General features: G+C 49.7%; 1 protein-coding gene across 5 annotated transcripts in view; it reads left to right on the top strand.

Moving 5' to 3' along the window:
• Nucleotides 1-5,479: 5,479 nt before the first annotated feature.
• MACROD1 (mono-ADP ribosylhydrolase 1) overlaps nucleotides 5,480-15,521 on the top strand; it is a 290,403-nt gene continuing 280,361 nt past the window's right edge. For 3 of the 5 annotated variants that reach the window (XM_075570018.1, XM_075570014.1, XM_075570015.1), the window contains exons 1-3: nucleotides 5,482-6,136; nucleotides 6,569-6,670; nucleotides 9,379-9,498. In XM_075570018.1, the coding sequence (XP_075426133.1) occupies nucleotides 5,641-6,136; nucleotides 6,569-6,670; nucleotides 9,379-9,498 (718 nt within the window). In that variant the 5' untranslated portion in view covers nucleotides 5,482-5,640. Of the gene's footprint in view, nucleotides 6,137-6,568; nucleotides 6,671-9,378; nucleotides 9,499-15,521 lie in introns of all 5 variants that reach the window. The other 2 variants (XM_075570017.1, XM_075570016.1) reach the window with 2 other exon arrangements.

Raw genomic sequence — 15,521 nt, 5'->3', positions numbered from 1 at the left:
TATTAAAGTGGTTAAATAGTGCATAAACACATATCAAACAATTGATTCAGTGATTAAAATAAAAAAAAGTCCAAATACAGAGAAATCAGTAAGTTGCAGCTTCAACTCTAAGGCTGCAGTCCCAGTAATATCTGTGACACGCGCGCCCGGCGCGGGCGCGTGCACAGCGCTAACCGCGATCTGAGGGGAGAGAGGGAGCTTGCGACGGGAGGGAGCGTGGTCGGGGATTTGCGGGGGCGTGGCCATCATGTCACGCGTCAGGTTCGCCCTCATTGGGTGAACCGCCGGTGGGGGCGTGGCCACGCCTCCGTCGCAAGTTTTAAACTCAATTTCATTGAGTTTAAAAAATCTTGCAGCACGGCGCGGCTGCACCTTCAGCGGGAAGGTGAGTACTGGGCCCTTCCCCATTGAGGGGCGGTACTTACACGCACAGTGCTCGCCGAGCAATGCGCTGTGGCAGTGACTGGGACCGCAGCCTTCGGCTGGGGCCACGGTATTGCAGACTGTGCGGAGGCGTCCACACATTGAGCGAACAGACTAGCGTTTGTGTCCATGCGGCGTGCAAGTGCGTCCGTGCAGAAGCAGGAGGGGGCGCGCGTTGCGTGAGAAATCAGTTAAACTGATTTCTCAGCGCGACAGGTCACATGAGCGGTTCGCCCAATGAGGGTGAACCAGCTCCGTGACGCCCCTAGGAACGCCCCCCACGACCCGTCCACCATGGCCAAGGAAAGCACCCGCTTTCCCATAGCCTCAGCACGGGTGAAGGCACCATGGCCCCAACCTCAGGCCGCAGTCCCAGTGTGCACTGTAGCACGCGCGCCCCGGCGGGGGGCGGCAAATGCACAGCGCTGCACCAAGATCTGCGAGAAGATGCAGGTGATTACATACAAACACACACACACCATATAAAAAAATAACCCTCCCCAATACCCCAACCCATATAAAAATACTGCCAAGCACCCAATACATATAACATTTTCCCCAACACCTCCCCAATACATATTTTTAAAAAGCCCACCCCCAATACATATAAAAAGACTCCTAACCCCCCAATAAATATTAAAAAGACCCCCACAATACATATATAAAAAAAAGACTTACCTTGTGGCTGTCGGGGGCCTGGTGGCCGGCACTGCAAGTTAGGCTCCACCTCTGGCCAGGCTTGACTGCCGGTGATCTCGTGGCCGCACTCTAACTCTCTCCTCAGCAACAGCCGGCATGCCTCTATCTCACTGTCCCACGCTGAGCTTCCGACAGGCCTCCCTCTCATGCCGTCGCGCGCTGGAAGCAGAGAGCACTGACGTCAGAGCGCTTCAGGTGGGCTGACATCAGAGAGGCCCGTCGGCGTGGGACAGAGTCATGCAGGCTGCTGCTAGGGGAGAGCCGGGGCCCAGCCGCCAGAGGCACAGCAGACGGGCCTGGCCAGAGGCCCAATATGCAGTGCCAGCCGGGCCACCCCAACTCACCGGGCCCGGAAAGCCAACCCCGGCAGACCCACAATGTTGGCGGCCCTGTATATAGGGATAGCATAAACAGGAACCTTCGTGGAATGGAACAAGAAAACATAACATAGCGCAGACTGATAAAACTTTATCTGGAGTAAATGAATGGTAAAATACACTCAGATGGTGCTAGATCAATTAAAGCATATTGATCATAAGATCGACGCCGGTGGCTACAATCTGGAGCAGTCTCATCTCCTATACTCTGTTAGGCTCGGGTCATCCGTCCCCGCACTTCATATGATGAAACCCTGGGAAAGGTGAAACGCGTTGTGTATCCAGTGACGATCGAGTGGGAGGCTGTACACAGCATTACCTGCTTGCCGGCAGATCCGCCTCCTGTTTTCCATCCGGGGATCCCGGAAGTGCGGGGATGGACGACGCGAGCCTAACAGAGTATAGGAGCTGAGAGACCGCTCCAGATTGTAGCCACCGGCGTCGATTTTCTGATCAATATGCTTTAATTGATCTAGCACCAAGTGAGTGTATTTTATCATTCATTTACTCCAGATAAAGTTTTATCAGTCTGCGCTATGTTCCGCTTTCATGTTCCGTTCCACGAAGGTTCCCGTTTATGCTATCCCTATAGAATATTGGCATAAGCGCTGTATCACAGCGTGAAGAGCAACTGGCTAATCTCAATAAGCACAATCCTATTGCATGTTACTCGCGGTTTATCACTTAAATGAAGAGAAGCCGCCAAGGGGAGGAGGAGGGAGAGCAGTATCAGCTGCGTGACGCCAGACCGCATTCACAGCTGGAAGAGGAAAGCAGGTGAGAAGTAGATCCTCTTCCATGAAACACCCGTAGTCGTAGGTCAGCTCCGGTTGGTGTTCCGTCTGCGTCCGCTGTTGCGCTATGCGTGCATCGTCGTAATGACTGGAACCGCCGGGGAGAACAGCTGTGCGCCGCGTAGCCTTGCTCAGACTTGAACTCCCCGCTCCATTGACGAGAACCAGGGACAGGAACAGGCGTAAAATTATCTCCAGCTCAGTGTGCATCCAGGCGCATGCTCAGTGGACCAACGGATAGTAAAAAAAAAAGCCCGAAGCACAACTTGCCAAAAAAACTGGTATTTGACAAAGCGCCCTGTGCGTAAAACGCGTCAGAGGATCTGCCAGGATCGTTTGTGTTATGTTTTTTAATCCAATAAATCTTTAATTTTGGTCTTTGTCTATACCACTTGTTTTGGCAAGTTGTGCTTCAGGCTTTTTTTCACTATCCGTTGGTTATGTAGGGTCCAATGGGAGTGACTCTCTCTTGCTAAGAAATGTCAGTATGCTGTTGCTGTACTGTATCTTGCCGAAATAAAGAACCAAGTTGCTGTTATATACTCCTGCCTGAGGCTGCAGTTCTTCAGGGAGAAAGTATGAGTGTGTTCCACAGGGGACTGCAACAAACTATGATAGGCCCTGTGGGGATGGAGGCGCTGTACCAGTGAGAAAGAACCACCAGCACTGAACGCCTGTCCTGTCTATATCCAAACAACACCGGCGGATGCTCAGGGCCTTCCTGTGAACCAACAGGTAGCACCATCACCAGGTAATCACAGTGATTCTCCCGTAGGGTGGGGGAACATGGGTTACAATAATAATAAAATGCAGCGAGAAATCTCCCAGTGCAATTATTCTCCAATAATTCTATACACATTCTGGTAGTGTCTGAATTGTCAAGCGTATGCATGAACACCAGCCAATGAGGGCGCTCCTTACATCGCCATCAAGTAAGGAGCTCCCTCATTGGACGGTTGTCATGGATACGCTGGCCCCAAACAGGATTTTTGAGTGGGATTTGTCTAACATTTTAAAACGTAAATACTGAGTTTGTGAAGAATTCCTTTTGCTAGCTAATTTTCATATCTTCTACTATATATTTGTGAAAGCACTGTATGTTTGTCTGCATGGCCTGTGTCCCTAGGGGAAATCTCATTGGTCCCTTGGGCCGCCCGCCCCCGCACACCTCTCATTGGCCTGAGGCGGAGTGACAGCCCAAAACACACACACACACACACCACCCCCCCTCGCTCTCTGCGGCTCTCCCCTCACATAGACCGCTCCCCCAACTGACCATCCCCGAGAGCGCTCCCCACGGCTCTCACCACCCATAGGCCACTCCCTCACCCGGCACTCTCCCTCACCCGCTCACCCCCCCCACACCGCTCACCCCCCCCCCCCACCCCCCCCCCACACCGCTCACCCCCCCCCCCCCCCCACCCCCCCCCCCACACCGCTCACCCCCCCCCACACCGCTCACCCCCCCCCCACACCGCTCACCCCCCCCCCCCCACACCGCTCACCCCCCCCCCACACCGCTCACCCCCCCACACACCGCTCACCCCCCCCCCCACACCGCTCACCCCCCCCCCCCCACACCGCTCACCCCCCCCCCCCCACACCGCTCACCCCCCCCCCCCACACCGCTCACCCCCCCCCCCCCCACACCGCTCACCCCCCCCCCCCACACCGCTCACCCCCCCCCCCCCCACACCGCTCACCCCCCCCCCCCCCACACACACTCAGCACGCTCTCTGCGGCTCTCCCCTTACACAGGCCGCTCCCCGTCCCCGAGGGCGCTCCTCCGGCTGTCTCCGCCTCTCCCCGCGAGAGGCACAGCACCCCCCCGCCCTTCGACGCCCCTCCCCCCCCGCCCTTCCACTCCATGCCCCCTGCCCTTCCACACCCGGGCAACGCCGGGTCTATCAGCTAGTTCATCATAAAATGCAGATTCAACCCTCGTAAACCATTTCATTAAATCGTGACAGCATAGACCTCATTAACCCTTTGAGTGCCGGAGGGGCACTGTCATTCCGGAAAAGCGCAGTCATGTGACCGCAGCGGCCCTCAACCTGGAAACTGAAGGAGGGTCCGCTTCCATTAACCCTTCACATCAGATCACGTCCTGCGTTCCCAATCTGGGGCCACAGCTTGGGCACGACATGGAGTGTCAGACCCGATGATGTGGTGACTACGTCTTGGGTGACCCAAAGGGTTAAACTGCTGAAAGCAATAGTCTACCCGAACTTACCTTTTTATTTACAGGATTGGAACTGGGAGATCATTCAGCGCTGAATCGTGCGATACTTCCCAGAATGGCTGCCAAATCACAGGCCAATATTACACGGTAAAGGGGATTTAAATGGCTGTTTAATAGGAAGCTGCAACAGATGATATTGTGGCTCCCAATTGGCCTGTGATTTGGCAGCCATTTTGTTTCCCCTGGAGGGAGATTTAAAATTGGTACAGTAACTTCAACTGAAAGTATTTTAGCAACCTGACACTGCTGCTTTTAAACAAAACAACATTACATTCATACCAACAAACGATCTGCATCGATCAGTTATTTTTTCAGGCAGCTTCACCTATATATGTACAAATATATCTATTACTTTTTAGATGTTGTAAGAATTGTTTTAAGTGTGTAGGATACACTTGCACGTTAACGTAAAATTGTTAGCTAGTAATTACGCATTAGCGCTTCCCACACCTCTTTCTTTGCAACATTACATTCATGTTGTAAAATAAAAGACTGATTATACTTATACTGTATACGTTTTTTGCTAATAAAGTTTATGTAAAACAATTTGTATGATGGGTGTTTTAATGTCTAGAACTAACTGGATTCATGTTATGTGATGACAGAGGCCTAATTTGCAAGGTTACGAGGTCCCCCTTTCGTCAACAAAGAGGCAGGTCCCATTCTCCTGCCATGCATCTGTATTAATTAAGTGAACAAAGGGCCTCTGAAACTCGTAATTAGGACAATATAACTACATTACAAAACTCAAACCTCTGTTAGAGCTCAACCAATCTTCCTCTGAGTTTGGATGACCAAACTAGGAAGTGTTTTTAAAAACCAACGCGTGAAACGCAAATTAATGGGCCTCCAAAGAGTAGCCAATCAGATACTAGCAACTCTAGTGTGTAGGCGTGGTCCCGAACCCGGAAGCGAAGCGTGCAACGCATTTGCGTTCCAATCTTGGTTCCTTGGTGTCGTCGTCCCCCTCCTCGCTCTCGCACACTTGCTCCTGTCAGTTACAACTTCGCACTTATAAGGGAGAACTATTCGTGCGCACTAATAATAAACTCTGAAAGTGCACACCCCTCTCTCGTGTCAGCTTGCTAAATATAGAGGCGCACAGATGATTGTAGTCGCGCTCGGAGGGCGCTCAGTCCTAAATCACCCGCTCCCTGCCCGTTCTCCTCGCTTCTTTCCCGCCATAATTTCTAAAGCAACGGCTTCCCGTGCCCCGCGGTCACGTGCTTGGCTCCCTGGGGCCCTTTGCTTCTCCTCAAATCAGCGCGCTCAACAGGATTCGAGTCACCTTACGCCCGCCCACTTTGGTCTTCCCGCGCAACAGAGGCCACGCCCCTTCGCACGGTTCGTTGTTTCCATCTACTTCCCGCCTTTTTTCCTAACTCGACGCCATTTTGTTTCTGGGAGAGCAGGAGGACGACGCCATAACCCGCAGGGGTACCTCCACCTTCTTTTTTCTCCTCTGCTCCAGCCTATTCCCTCCTCCTCTCCTCACCCTTCCATCCCCAGCTCCAAGGCCTTCTCCTCATCCGCTTCCAATATGGCTTCCAGTGGGAAAATTGACCTGAACTCCCCTTCCGTTAGCTGGAAAGAGGCGAAAAGTGAGTACAGAGGTGGCCGCCTCCCCAACGCCCATTACCCAACAAAATAAGGCTGAGCTCAGACAGGCTGCTACCGTGCGTCCGCGCCTCTGCTGGACGATGTGTGCTCATCCCCAGCAGACAGAATGAGGCGATTGGAGGCAGGGCTTGACGCGGCTCCCGGTACACGTGACTGCCACTTGAAATCACAACTTCATTTGAATTCTTCAAGTGCAGCGGCGACAACGCTGTACTTTGCCGCCGGGGTCGTTTTGAGTTTGAAAACTCCCACCCACCGAAGCGAAAGTGTGACGCACGTGCGCACCTCTGTAAGCGCGCGCACGTCGCATCGCAGCCTGTCTGAACTTAGCCTAACGGGACCCAGAGCTGCCATTATTGGCAGCTATTGATAATAATGTTGTTATTAATATCCTATTTTTCTCCACAATGCAGATTACCTGAAGGGGCTGAGCAGTAAGCAGCGGCGAGAACATTACAGCGTGAAAGATTATATCAAAATCAAGCAGATACCGATATGGAAAGACGCCGCAAAAAGTGAGGGAGGCCCAGGCGTGATATTACAACGGGGGAACAATATCATATATATATATATATATATATATATATATATATATATATATATATATATATATATATATATATATATATATATATGTGACCAGATGTCCCGTATATATATACGGGACATCTGGTCACCCTAATATATTTCTAGTATTGTGTGTGTGTGTGTAATAATAAAAAAATATATATATATATATTACACACACACATTATATATGTACTCATTATTGTTTTAGGAAATCAAAATGGCCGCTATGTCTCGCAGGTCCTGCCAGACTATAGGAAGTCACAGTATTATGAAGGGGGGGTGAGCATCTCAGGATCTGTAAGTTTATGGAGCCAAAACGTGGATCATCTTTGGATGGGGTCACCAGACTTCCCAGTTTTTGTCCATTTGTCTCGGGTCCTCACTTTTCGGGCCACTGTCCCGGTTTTTCTCTGCGCTGTCTGCACTTGCTGGCTGCGCAGGCACGATCGGCAAGCCCAAATCACACGAGTGGTCGGCAAACGCCGATCAAGCATGCACAGTCGGTGCTCACGACTGCGCATGCTCGACAATTATCCCGGTTTTTGCAGGGTCACCCTCTCTTTGGAGGATTCCCCCCCCCCCCCCCGTTCCAATGCTGTAAAAATAATCAATAATGATTTCAGGCAGGAGCAGTGGCGGAACTGTCACCGGTTTGGCTGAGCCAGGGCCCACGACTTTCAGGGGCACAGCCTCCTGCGCGGCACTTATCTTAGCAGCAGTTCTACAGGCTCCCCACCCCCTGGGGCCCTACCTGTGGTGCAAGGCCTTACCCGGTGGCAGAGGAAACCCACCCGGCCGGCATAACACGGACTTCCGCAATCGCCGCCTGTGTGGGCTCCCTCCGCTGCACTGTGTAAGGCCCTGCATGCCCCGATCCATAGGAAGAGCCCCAGGATGGGCGCTAGTTTCACCCCCTGGGCAGGATTGCTGCTGTAAAGGTCAAACAAACAGGTTTGTAAAGGTTTCCAGAGACGGGACACCTTGGAGCGTATGGCAGAGAGTTTCAGAGACCGGGATCAACATACAGACCAACCAACTCACACAGCCCCACCGTGACACAGGGCTTCATCCCCTTCTCACCGACTCCGGGTGGAGGGTAAAAATGAAACGGGGAGAATAAAAAGGGTTGCTGCACAGTGAGACCGTGTACTGCATGATTGGGCAGGACCTGATTACGCGACTTGTATCATCACGCCCGGGAGAATGGGGCGTATATGAACATGTATTGCATCATTGCACTGGGGCAGGAGACATCACACGGGGTTTCCTTTAACAGTTGGCAGGTCTGAGCATCGCTAAAGGCTCATTACCCGAAGGTGTCAACAGGGTCTGGGAAGTGTCAGCAGACATTCATCTGTGGATCGAAATGAGCGAGTGGGGTTATGGGGGGCCTGGAGGTTCCTCAGATAGCTTGGTCTCTGATTATTGGGGCTTTAAATGTCAACCAGCAGGTGAACCTGTGTCATAACAGGAACAGGTTTGATTTGTTAACCTGGCTGCAACATTCTGCGCAAGCTGCAGGTGGCACCACTCCTTCAGGAAGACCCAGATAAAGTGCATTGCCGACATGAAGACACAGACAGGAACCAGCATAGAGAGATCCTCTGGGGGAATCAAGTGCTTAATCCTTGTTATGTTCATCAGGTGAATGGGGATTCTGGCATATACAAGACCCTGGTATATGCAAGTGTGTGTGTATGTGTGTGTTTGTGAGTACACACACACAGTACACAGTATAATTCTATCATATATACATTGGTCCCATTGCAGCTTCGTGCTCATTAGTCTCTGAAGTTTTAATCATGTTTACAATCTGACACATCGCCTCTTCATCATCTAATCAGCGCAGACTCCAGGGGTCGATAGCATCAAATTCCATCCATGTATTTGCCAGGAGAGCGTTTAAAAGTGCGAACCCGCCTCCCTCCACACCCCCTGAGCTCGTTATGACCTCATTCGTTAAGGCTTTTAATAAAGATTAATGCACGTTGTAAATCTTGGGAATGGGACAGGATCCGGGGTAGGATTTACAGCTGCAATAAAGGTAAATTAAAGGGTCAGTCCCAGGTAGGAGCAAAGTGTCCTAACGACAGTGATGTGTTTAATGGGTTATAGCAGGGGTGTGCAAACTGGGGGTGCAAGATTTTCCAGGGGTGAGCATGTGGTTACAGAGGTCCCATGCTCTTCCCCAAGACATTTAAATTAAATGCCCGGGGATCGTGCGAGGCCTCTGCAACTTTCCTTACCTTGTCTTTGGCGACCTTGTCATTTGTCTTTGCCGCCGCGGGTCGCGTGACCCCACAGCATCATTTGACAGCGCAGGGAGAAAAGTTTGCTGCACACCCCTGGGTTATAGGGTCAGTCCCACATAGGAGCAAAGTGACCTAATGACAGTGATGTATAATAGGTTAAAGGGTCAGTCCCACGTAGGAGCAAAGTGACCTAATGACAGTGATGTATAATAGGTTAAAGGATCAGTCCCACATAGGAGCAAAGTGACCTAATGACAGTGACGTGTTTAATGGGTTAAAGGGTCAGTCCCACGTAGGAGCAAAGTGACCTGCAGTAATGACAGTGTTGTGTAAGTTAATAGGTTAAAGGGTCAGTCACACTGAGGTCCCCAAGTGACCTAATAACGGTCTTTCCCCCGCAGAGCTGAATGTCAAAAACCCAGACGAGTTGAAATATTCCAAGAACAAAGTTCTTAACGAGAAAATCTCGCTCTTCCGAGGTGACATCACCAAGCTCGAGGTAGACGCCATCATCAACGCAGGTAAGCGCGGTGTGTCCGCGTCCCCACCATAACTCTTTCCTCATACTTTCACGTACATATTTTTTGCTTAAGTGTTTGCTGTGAAAATCCATCCCTTTTATTCCGAGTTATTTAGGTTCCCGCCGCATATAAGTATCGAAAGATGATTGCGCCGAGGGTAAAATATTTCCGTTGGCATATTTGTTTTTTTAACACGTTTTCATGAACAAAACCTTCTCAAAATTCCAGTTTAATTGGTGCAAAAGGGAAGCAACAAGCATATTTATAAAGGTTTTTTTTCTGCAAAAATAACAGCACCAGATTAAACTTCGGGAAGGAAACAAAATCCCTTTTATCTGTTAAATCTGTGCCTGTTTTCGGGGCAGACAAGAAGCTTTGCTTTAAAACAAAAAAAAAACCCCAGAGGTGAGATGTATCATACTGCATGAAAATATGTGCAACGCATCTCTATTTACGTATTGTTAAAATATGTGTGTGTTTGTATACACACACGCATATATACATATACACACACACACATATATATATATAAATATATATATATATATACACATACATACATGCATATACACACTCGTATGTGTATATATATATATATATATATATATATATATATATATATATATATATATATATATATACACACACAGACAGGTAGGGGGAGAAAGGGGACATACAGAAAAGAGAGAACACAGACACATATTGGAGAAAGACGGGAGAGAGAAGCACTTTCCACCTGAGTCTGTATTGTGAACAGCTTACATATTATCTTATTGTTGGTGCTTTCTGGGCTATTTGTTACTTTTCTTCTTGAGTGAGGGGTAAGGGAGAAGGGTAAATGGGGAGAGAAAGTGAGGAATAGTGAGAGGGGGGAGAGGGAGGCTCTTAATATCCAGCTGTCCGTAAATACATTGTATTTCATATGCTTTCTGCGTCAGTGTAATTTCCCGTCCCCCCTTCCCCCCCATATCGCAACTAGGACTCTTCTGTATATAAATGGGGAGACTTCATCTGACCCACTTAGTGATAGCCATTTCAAATCATTACCAACCGTTCACTGGCACGGTCATTAACAATACATGGGGGCTGAAGGACTTTGTAACGACAGACCATTAAACAAGAGATTGCAAGCTCTTTGGCCCAGAGGCTTCTTTGCCCCCCTCACCCCAGTGTTGGCATTTATATTTCATGCATTAACTCTATCACGTTTGCCCAGTATTAATGTCTTTATCTTTTTAGGGCAACTATGGTGCAAAAAAAGCAGCACAAGATTTACTAAAGATGACTATTTAATGCACATCATTTTAAAATGTTTTATAATACATTTGGTGCTTTGAATTTGCACCATCCGGAAGATATTAAAACCGGCCAATACGGATGAAACAGATACCTATTTCAGTGTGAATTTGGCTACAAAACTGCCTTGATACATAATTAACCTCTTCATCTTAATAAATTAAGGTGGAAAGTGCAGTATTGCCCATTTAGCAACAACATCTACCCATCTGCATTAATTCCTTCCTTCTGACTCGCCTCTTTTTTTCTATCTTCCTCTTAATCTTCTCCCGCGCGAATCAATGCTTTCCCGGAGCTGGCGAGCGCTCAGCTCGGCTTTTAAGCCTGCGAGGTGAGAAATGATTGTGCGAGCTGGCCTGCATTAGCTGGAAGTCCTCCCTGCGTTGGCTCACCTTATTGTTTGTTTTAAAAAGCACAGACCTCGATTCCCCACTGGCAGAGGGCAGCGCAGACACTGAATACTCTTCTCCCTCCTCCCTCTCTCCTCTGTATCCTCAAGGCAGGAAATTAATCTCTGGGGACTATAAATCTCCCTGTTTATTAAAAGAATAAAGAGCTTTAACTAACAAGAGGTTTTGTCAGCGCTCCATAAATCTGCTTCCCTGCCTTTCGGAAACCCATATGCGCTTAATTCATATGTATAAGTCCGAAGCGTGAATATAATACTTGTCCATTAAATTCTTTTTGACCTGATTAAAGTCATTAGCTGTGAATAATTATCTCCTCACTGTTCTTATGCTGAGCCGATATAATGCAAATCGCATTTTCCAACCATGGAACGAGGAGGGTTTTGCAAAGCTCTGGGTTTCAGAGGAGTGTTCTCTCTTAGTAAATCATCGCAGAGTTTTGCTCTTACAATAAAAAGGAAATAAATGCATTGGAAAGAAAAGGCTACATATGCTTTTCTCCGCGCAGAACACGAGTAAAAGGTGTTTGTGATAAATAGTCCTGTTTTTTTACCGTTGGTTTTACGACCTGGAGTCGGCTTTTAGTCTAACTTATAAAACTTTAAAACATATATTTGTAAATAAATATATTAAAGCAGCAATCTCGGCTGCTGGTTTTATTTCATTTTGTATCACTCCTTTTTTTTTTTTATTGCAAGATGAGGGATGGGAGGGTGGATCCCCCCGGGACATCCCTACTGTGGAAGGTAACATTGTTTTCCGTCCCATGCAGGTGAATGCCAGTTTACGTTAAATGCAGATGATTTAGACCCTTTCCTCTTTTTAAGGCGACAAGTAGAACTATTTTAAAATATATATATTTTTTGAACTTGTAAACATTTTCAGAGGTAAACAAAAGCTTTGGAGGGCTTTTACAATCTTTATCTAACATCTTCTGGTGATCAGACAGCTTCAGAATAATGATTAACGTTGCTCTGTTTATGGAGCCGTCAATAGTCCGATAAACAGAAGCCGCTGCTGAGCATGAATTCAGCCGGCCCATGAAAAGGGGAAACATTGATTTTTCACTAGATACAAATAATATTATACATAAAAAATTAAATAAAGTGATTTGTACTAGTATATTTATTTTTTATTTTTGACTGTCTATTTTTTCTGAGACAGCGTCTAATCATTTCGGGACTATAAGAATCTCAAAAGCATATCTGCCGTCCTGTATGTCTGTTTCCCTCCAGATAATGCTGCGTGTAGTTCTGTATGTTACAAACATGTGCGACTATTTTAATTATCGATCGGCTGCTTTAAACTTTTCCGTGCCTTATTGACGTAGCAGCGACGTTATGGGGAAATGCTTTTTTGTTATGTGCCGATCGCTCCAACAGTGTCCCGCCCAATCCAAACGAGAGGAACCCCCTCTACTAGCGTTTCCTGTATGCGGGGTCCAGGAGCTGCCACATGACACGAAAGTTCCTGGCACTGCAAAGTGGAAAGTACTGAAAACCCTGAGGGCCTGCTTATGGGCACATCCTGGGGAAAATCTGAGGGCCTGCTTATGGGCACATCCTGGGGAAAACCTGAGGGCCTGCTTATGGGCACACCCTGGGGAAAACCCGAGGGCCTGCTTATGGGCACACCCTGGGGAAAACCTGAGGGCCTGCTTATGGGCACACTCTGGGGAAAACCTGAGGGCCTGCTTATGGGCACACTCTGGGGAAACCTGAGGGCCTTCTTATGGGCACATCCTGGGGAAAACCCGAGGGCCTTCTTATGGGCACACCCTGGGGAAAACCCAAGGGCCTTCTTATGGGCACACCCTGGGGAAAATCTGAGGGCCTGCTTATGGGCACACCCTGGGGAAACCTGAGGGCCTGCTTATGGGCACACTCTGGGGAAACCTGAGGGCCTTCTTATGGGCACATCCTGGGGAAAACCTGAGGGCCTGCTTATGGGCACACCCTGGGGAAAACCCGATGGCCTGCTTATGGGCACACCCTGGGGAAAACCTGGGGGCCTGCTTATGGGCACACCCTGGGGAAAACCTGGGGGCCTGCTTATGGGCACACCCTGAGGAAAACCTGAGGGCCTGCTTATGGGCACACCCTGGTGAAAACCCGAGGGCCTGCTTATGGGCACACCCTGGGGAAACCCTGAGAGCCTGCTTATGGGCACACTCTGGGGAAAACCTGAGGGCCTGCTTATGGGCACACTCTGGGGAAACCTGAGGGCCTGCTTATGGGCACACCCTGGGGAAAACCCGAGGGCCTGCTTATGGGCACACCCTGGGGAAAACCCGAGGGCCTGCTTATGGGCACACCCTGGGGAAAACCCGAGGGCCTGCTTATGGGCACACCCTGGGGAAAACCTGAGGGCCTGCTTATGGGCACACCCTGGGGAAAACCCGAGGGTCTGCTTATGGGCACACCCTGGGGAAAACCTGAGGGTCTGCTTATGGGCACACCCTGGGGAAAACCTGAGGGCCTGCTTATGGGCACACCCTGGGGAAAACCTGAGGGTCTGCTTATGGGCACACCCTGGGGAAAACCTGAGGGTCTGCTTATGGGCACACCCTGGGGAAAACCTGAGGGCCTTCTTATGGGCACACCCTGGGGAAAACCTGAGGGCCTTCTTATGGGCACACCCTGGGGAAAACCTGAGGGCCTGCTTATGGGCACACCCTGGGGAAAACCTGAGGGCCTGCTTATGGGCACACTCTGGGGAAAACCTGAGGGCCTGCTTATGGGCACACCCTGGGGAAAACCTGAGGGCCTGCTTATGGGCACACCCTGGGGAAAACCCGAGGGCCTGCTTATGGGCACACCCTGGGGAAAACCCGAGGGCCTTCTTATGGGCACACCCTGGGGAAAACCTGAGGGCCTGCTTATGGGCACACCCTGGGGAAAACCTGAGGGTCTGCTTATGGGCACACCCTGGGGAAAGCCTAAGGGCCTTCTTATGGGCACACCCTGGGGAAAACCTGAGGGTCTGCTTATGGGCACACCCTGGGGAAAGCCTAAGGGCCTTCTTATGGGCACACCCTGGGGGAAAACCTGAGGGTCTGCTTATGGGCACATGCTGGGGAAACCCTGAGGGCCTGCTTATGGGCACACTCTGGGGAAAACCTGAGGGCCTGCTTATGGGCACACTCTGGGGAAAACCTGGGGGCCTGCTTATGGGCACACCCTGGGGAAAACCTGAGGGCCTGCTTATGGGCACACTCTGGGGAAACCCTGAGGGCCTGCTTATGGGCACACTCTGGGGAAAACCTGAGGGCCTGCTTATGGGCACACTCTGGGGAAAACCTGGGGGCCTGCTTATGGGCACACCCTGGGGAAAACCTGAGGCCTGCTTATGGGCACACTCTGGGGAAAACCTGGGGGCCTGCTTATGGGCACACCCTGGGGAAAACCTGAGGGCCTGCTTATGGGCACACCCTGGGGAAAACCTGAGGGCCTGCTTATGGGCACATGCTGGGGAAAACCTGAGGGCCTGCTTATGGGCACACCCTGGGGAAACCCTGAGGGCCTGCTTATGGGCACACCCTGGGGAAAACCTGAGGGCCCCTCTTATGGGCACACCCTGGGGAAAATCTGAGGCCCTGCTTATGGGCACACCCTGGGGAAAACCTGAGGGCCCCTCTTATGGGCACACCCTGGGGAAATACATCATCAATCACACCAAAGGAATCTCCATCAGAGTGTTTTCTCAGTGATAAATGGGATGCACTGGGTGTGCTCCTGTTGTGCAGCTTGGGGATTTTAGTCAGTAGCTGCCTTAGAGGGAGGGAAGAGACTTGGCAAATCTTATAAATAGTTCTTACAGCATCCCAATGTTCAGAATGAACTCTGGAAAAGTTGGGCTTGTAGGGTATTTGTATTTTATTCAGGGTATAACTCTCCTGTGCCTGCTTTGATTTCCCTGCTGCTTTGTATGGTGTTAGGCAGAGAAAGCTGCTCCTCTCTCTCGCCCCCGTGAGATGCGCCTCAAGTCACTTCCCGTTCAACCTCCGCGTCTATTAATTGCAAGCGCCTCTCTCCCTCGAGGTATAACCTTCCCACCCATGTCAGACAGCAACATCTTTCTTCTCTGCTCCGATTACCACACGGTCCCCTGATGCTGCCATTCCTGCTTTACAAAAAATAATATATATAACACTGAGTTTTTGTATGATTACCTAATCTCTTTTGTGGTGACTGTGTATGGCTGCAATCATTAGCCAAAGAGAGAGAGGTGAAGAACCGTAATTTAAAGTTAGGTAATACTAGATATGACATGGACTCATAAATTGGATTTTAAATTTGCAAGGAACATAAAAAATGAACA

Source organism: Ascaphus truei, chromosome 14 (genome assembly GCF_040206685.1).
Source record: "Ascaphus truei isolate aAscTru1 chromosome 14, aAscTru1.hap1, whole genome shotgun sequence".
In the NCBI taxonomy this organism is placed as follows: domain Eukaryota; kingdom Metazoa; phylum Chordata; class Amphibia; order Anura; family Ascaphidae; genus Ascaphus; species Ascaphus truei.
The sequence above is the reverse complement of the archived record's forward strand: the minus strand, read 5'-3'. Positions and strand labels throughout refer to the sequence as shown.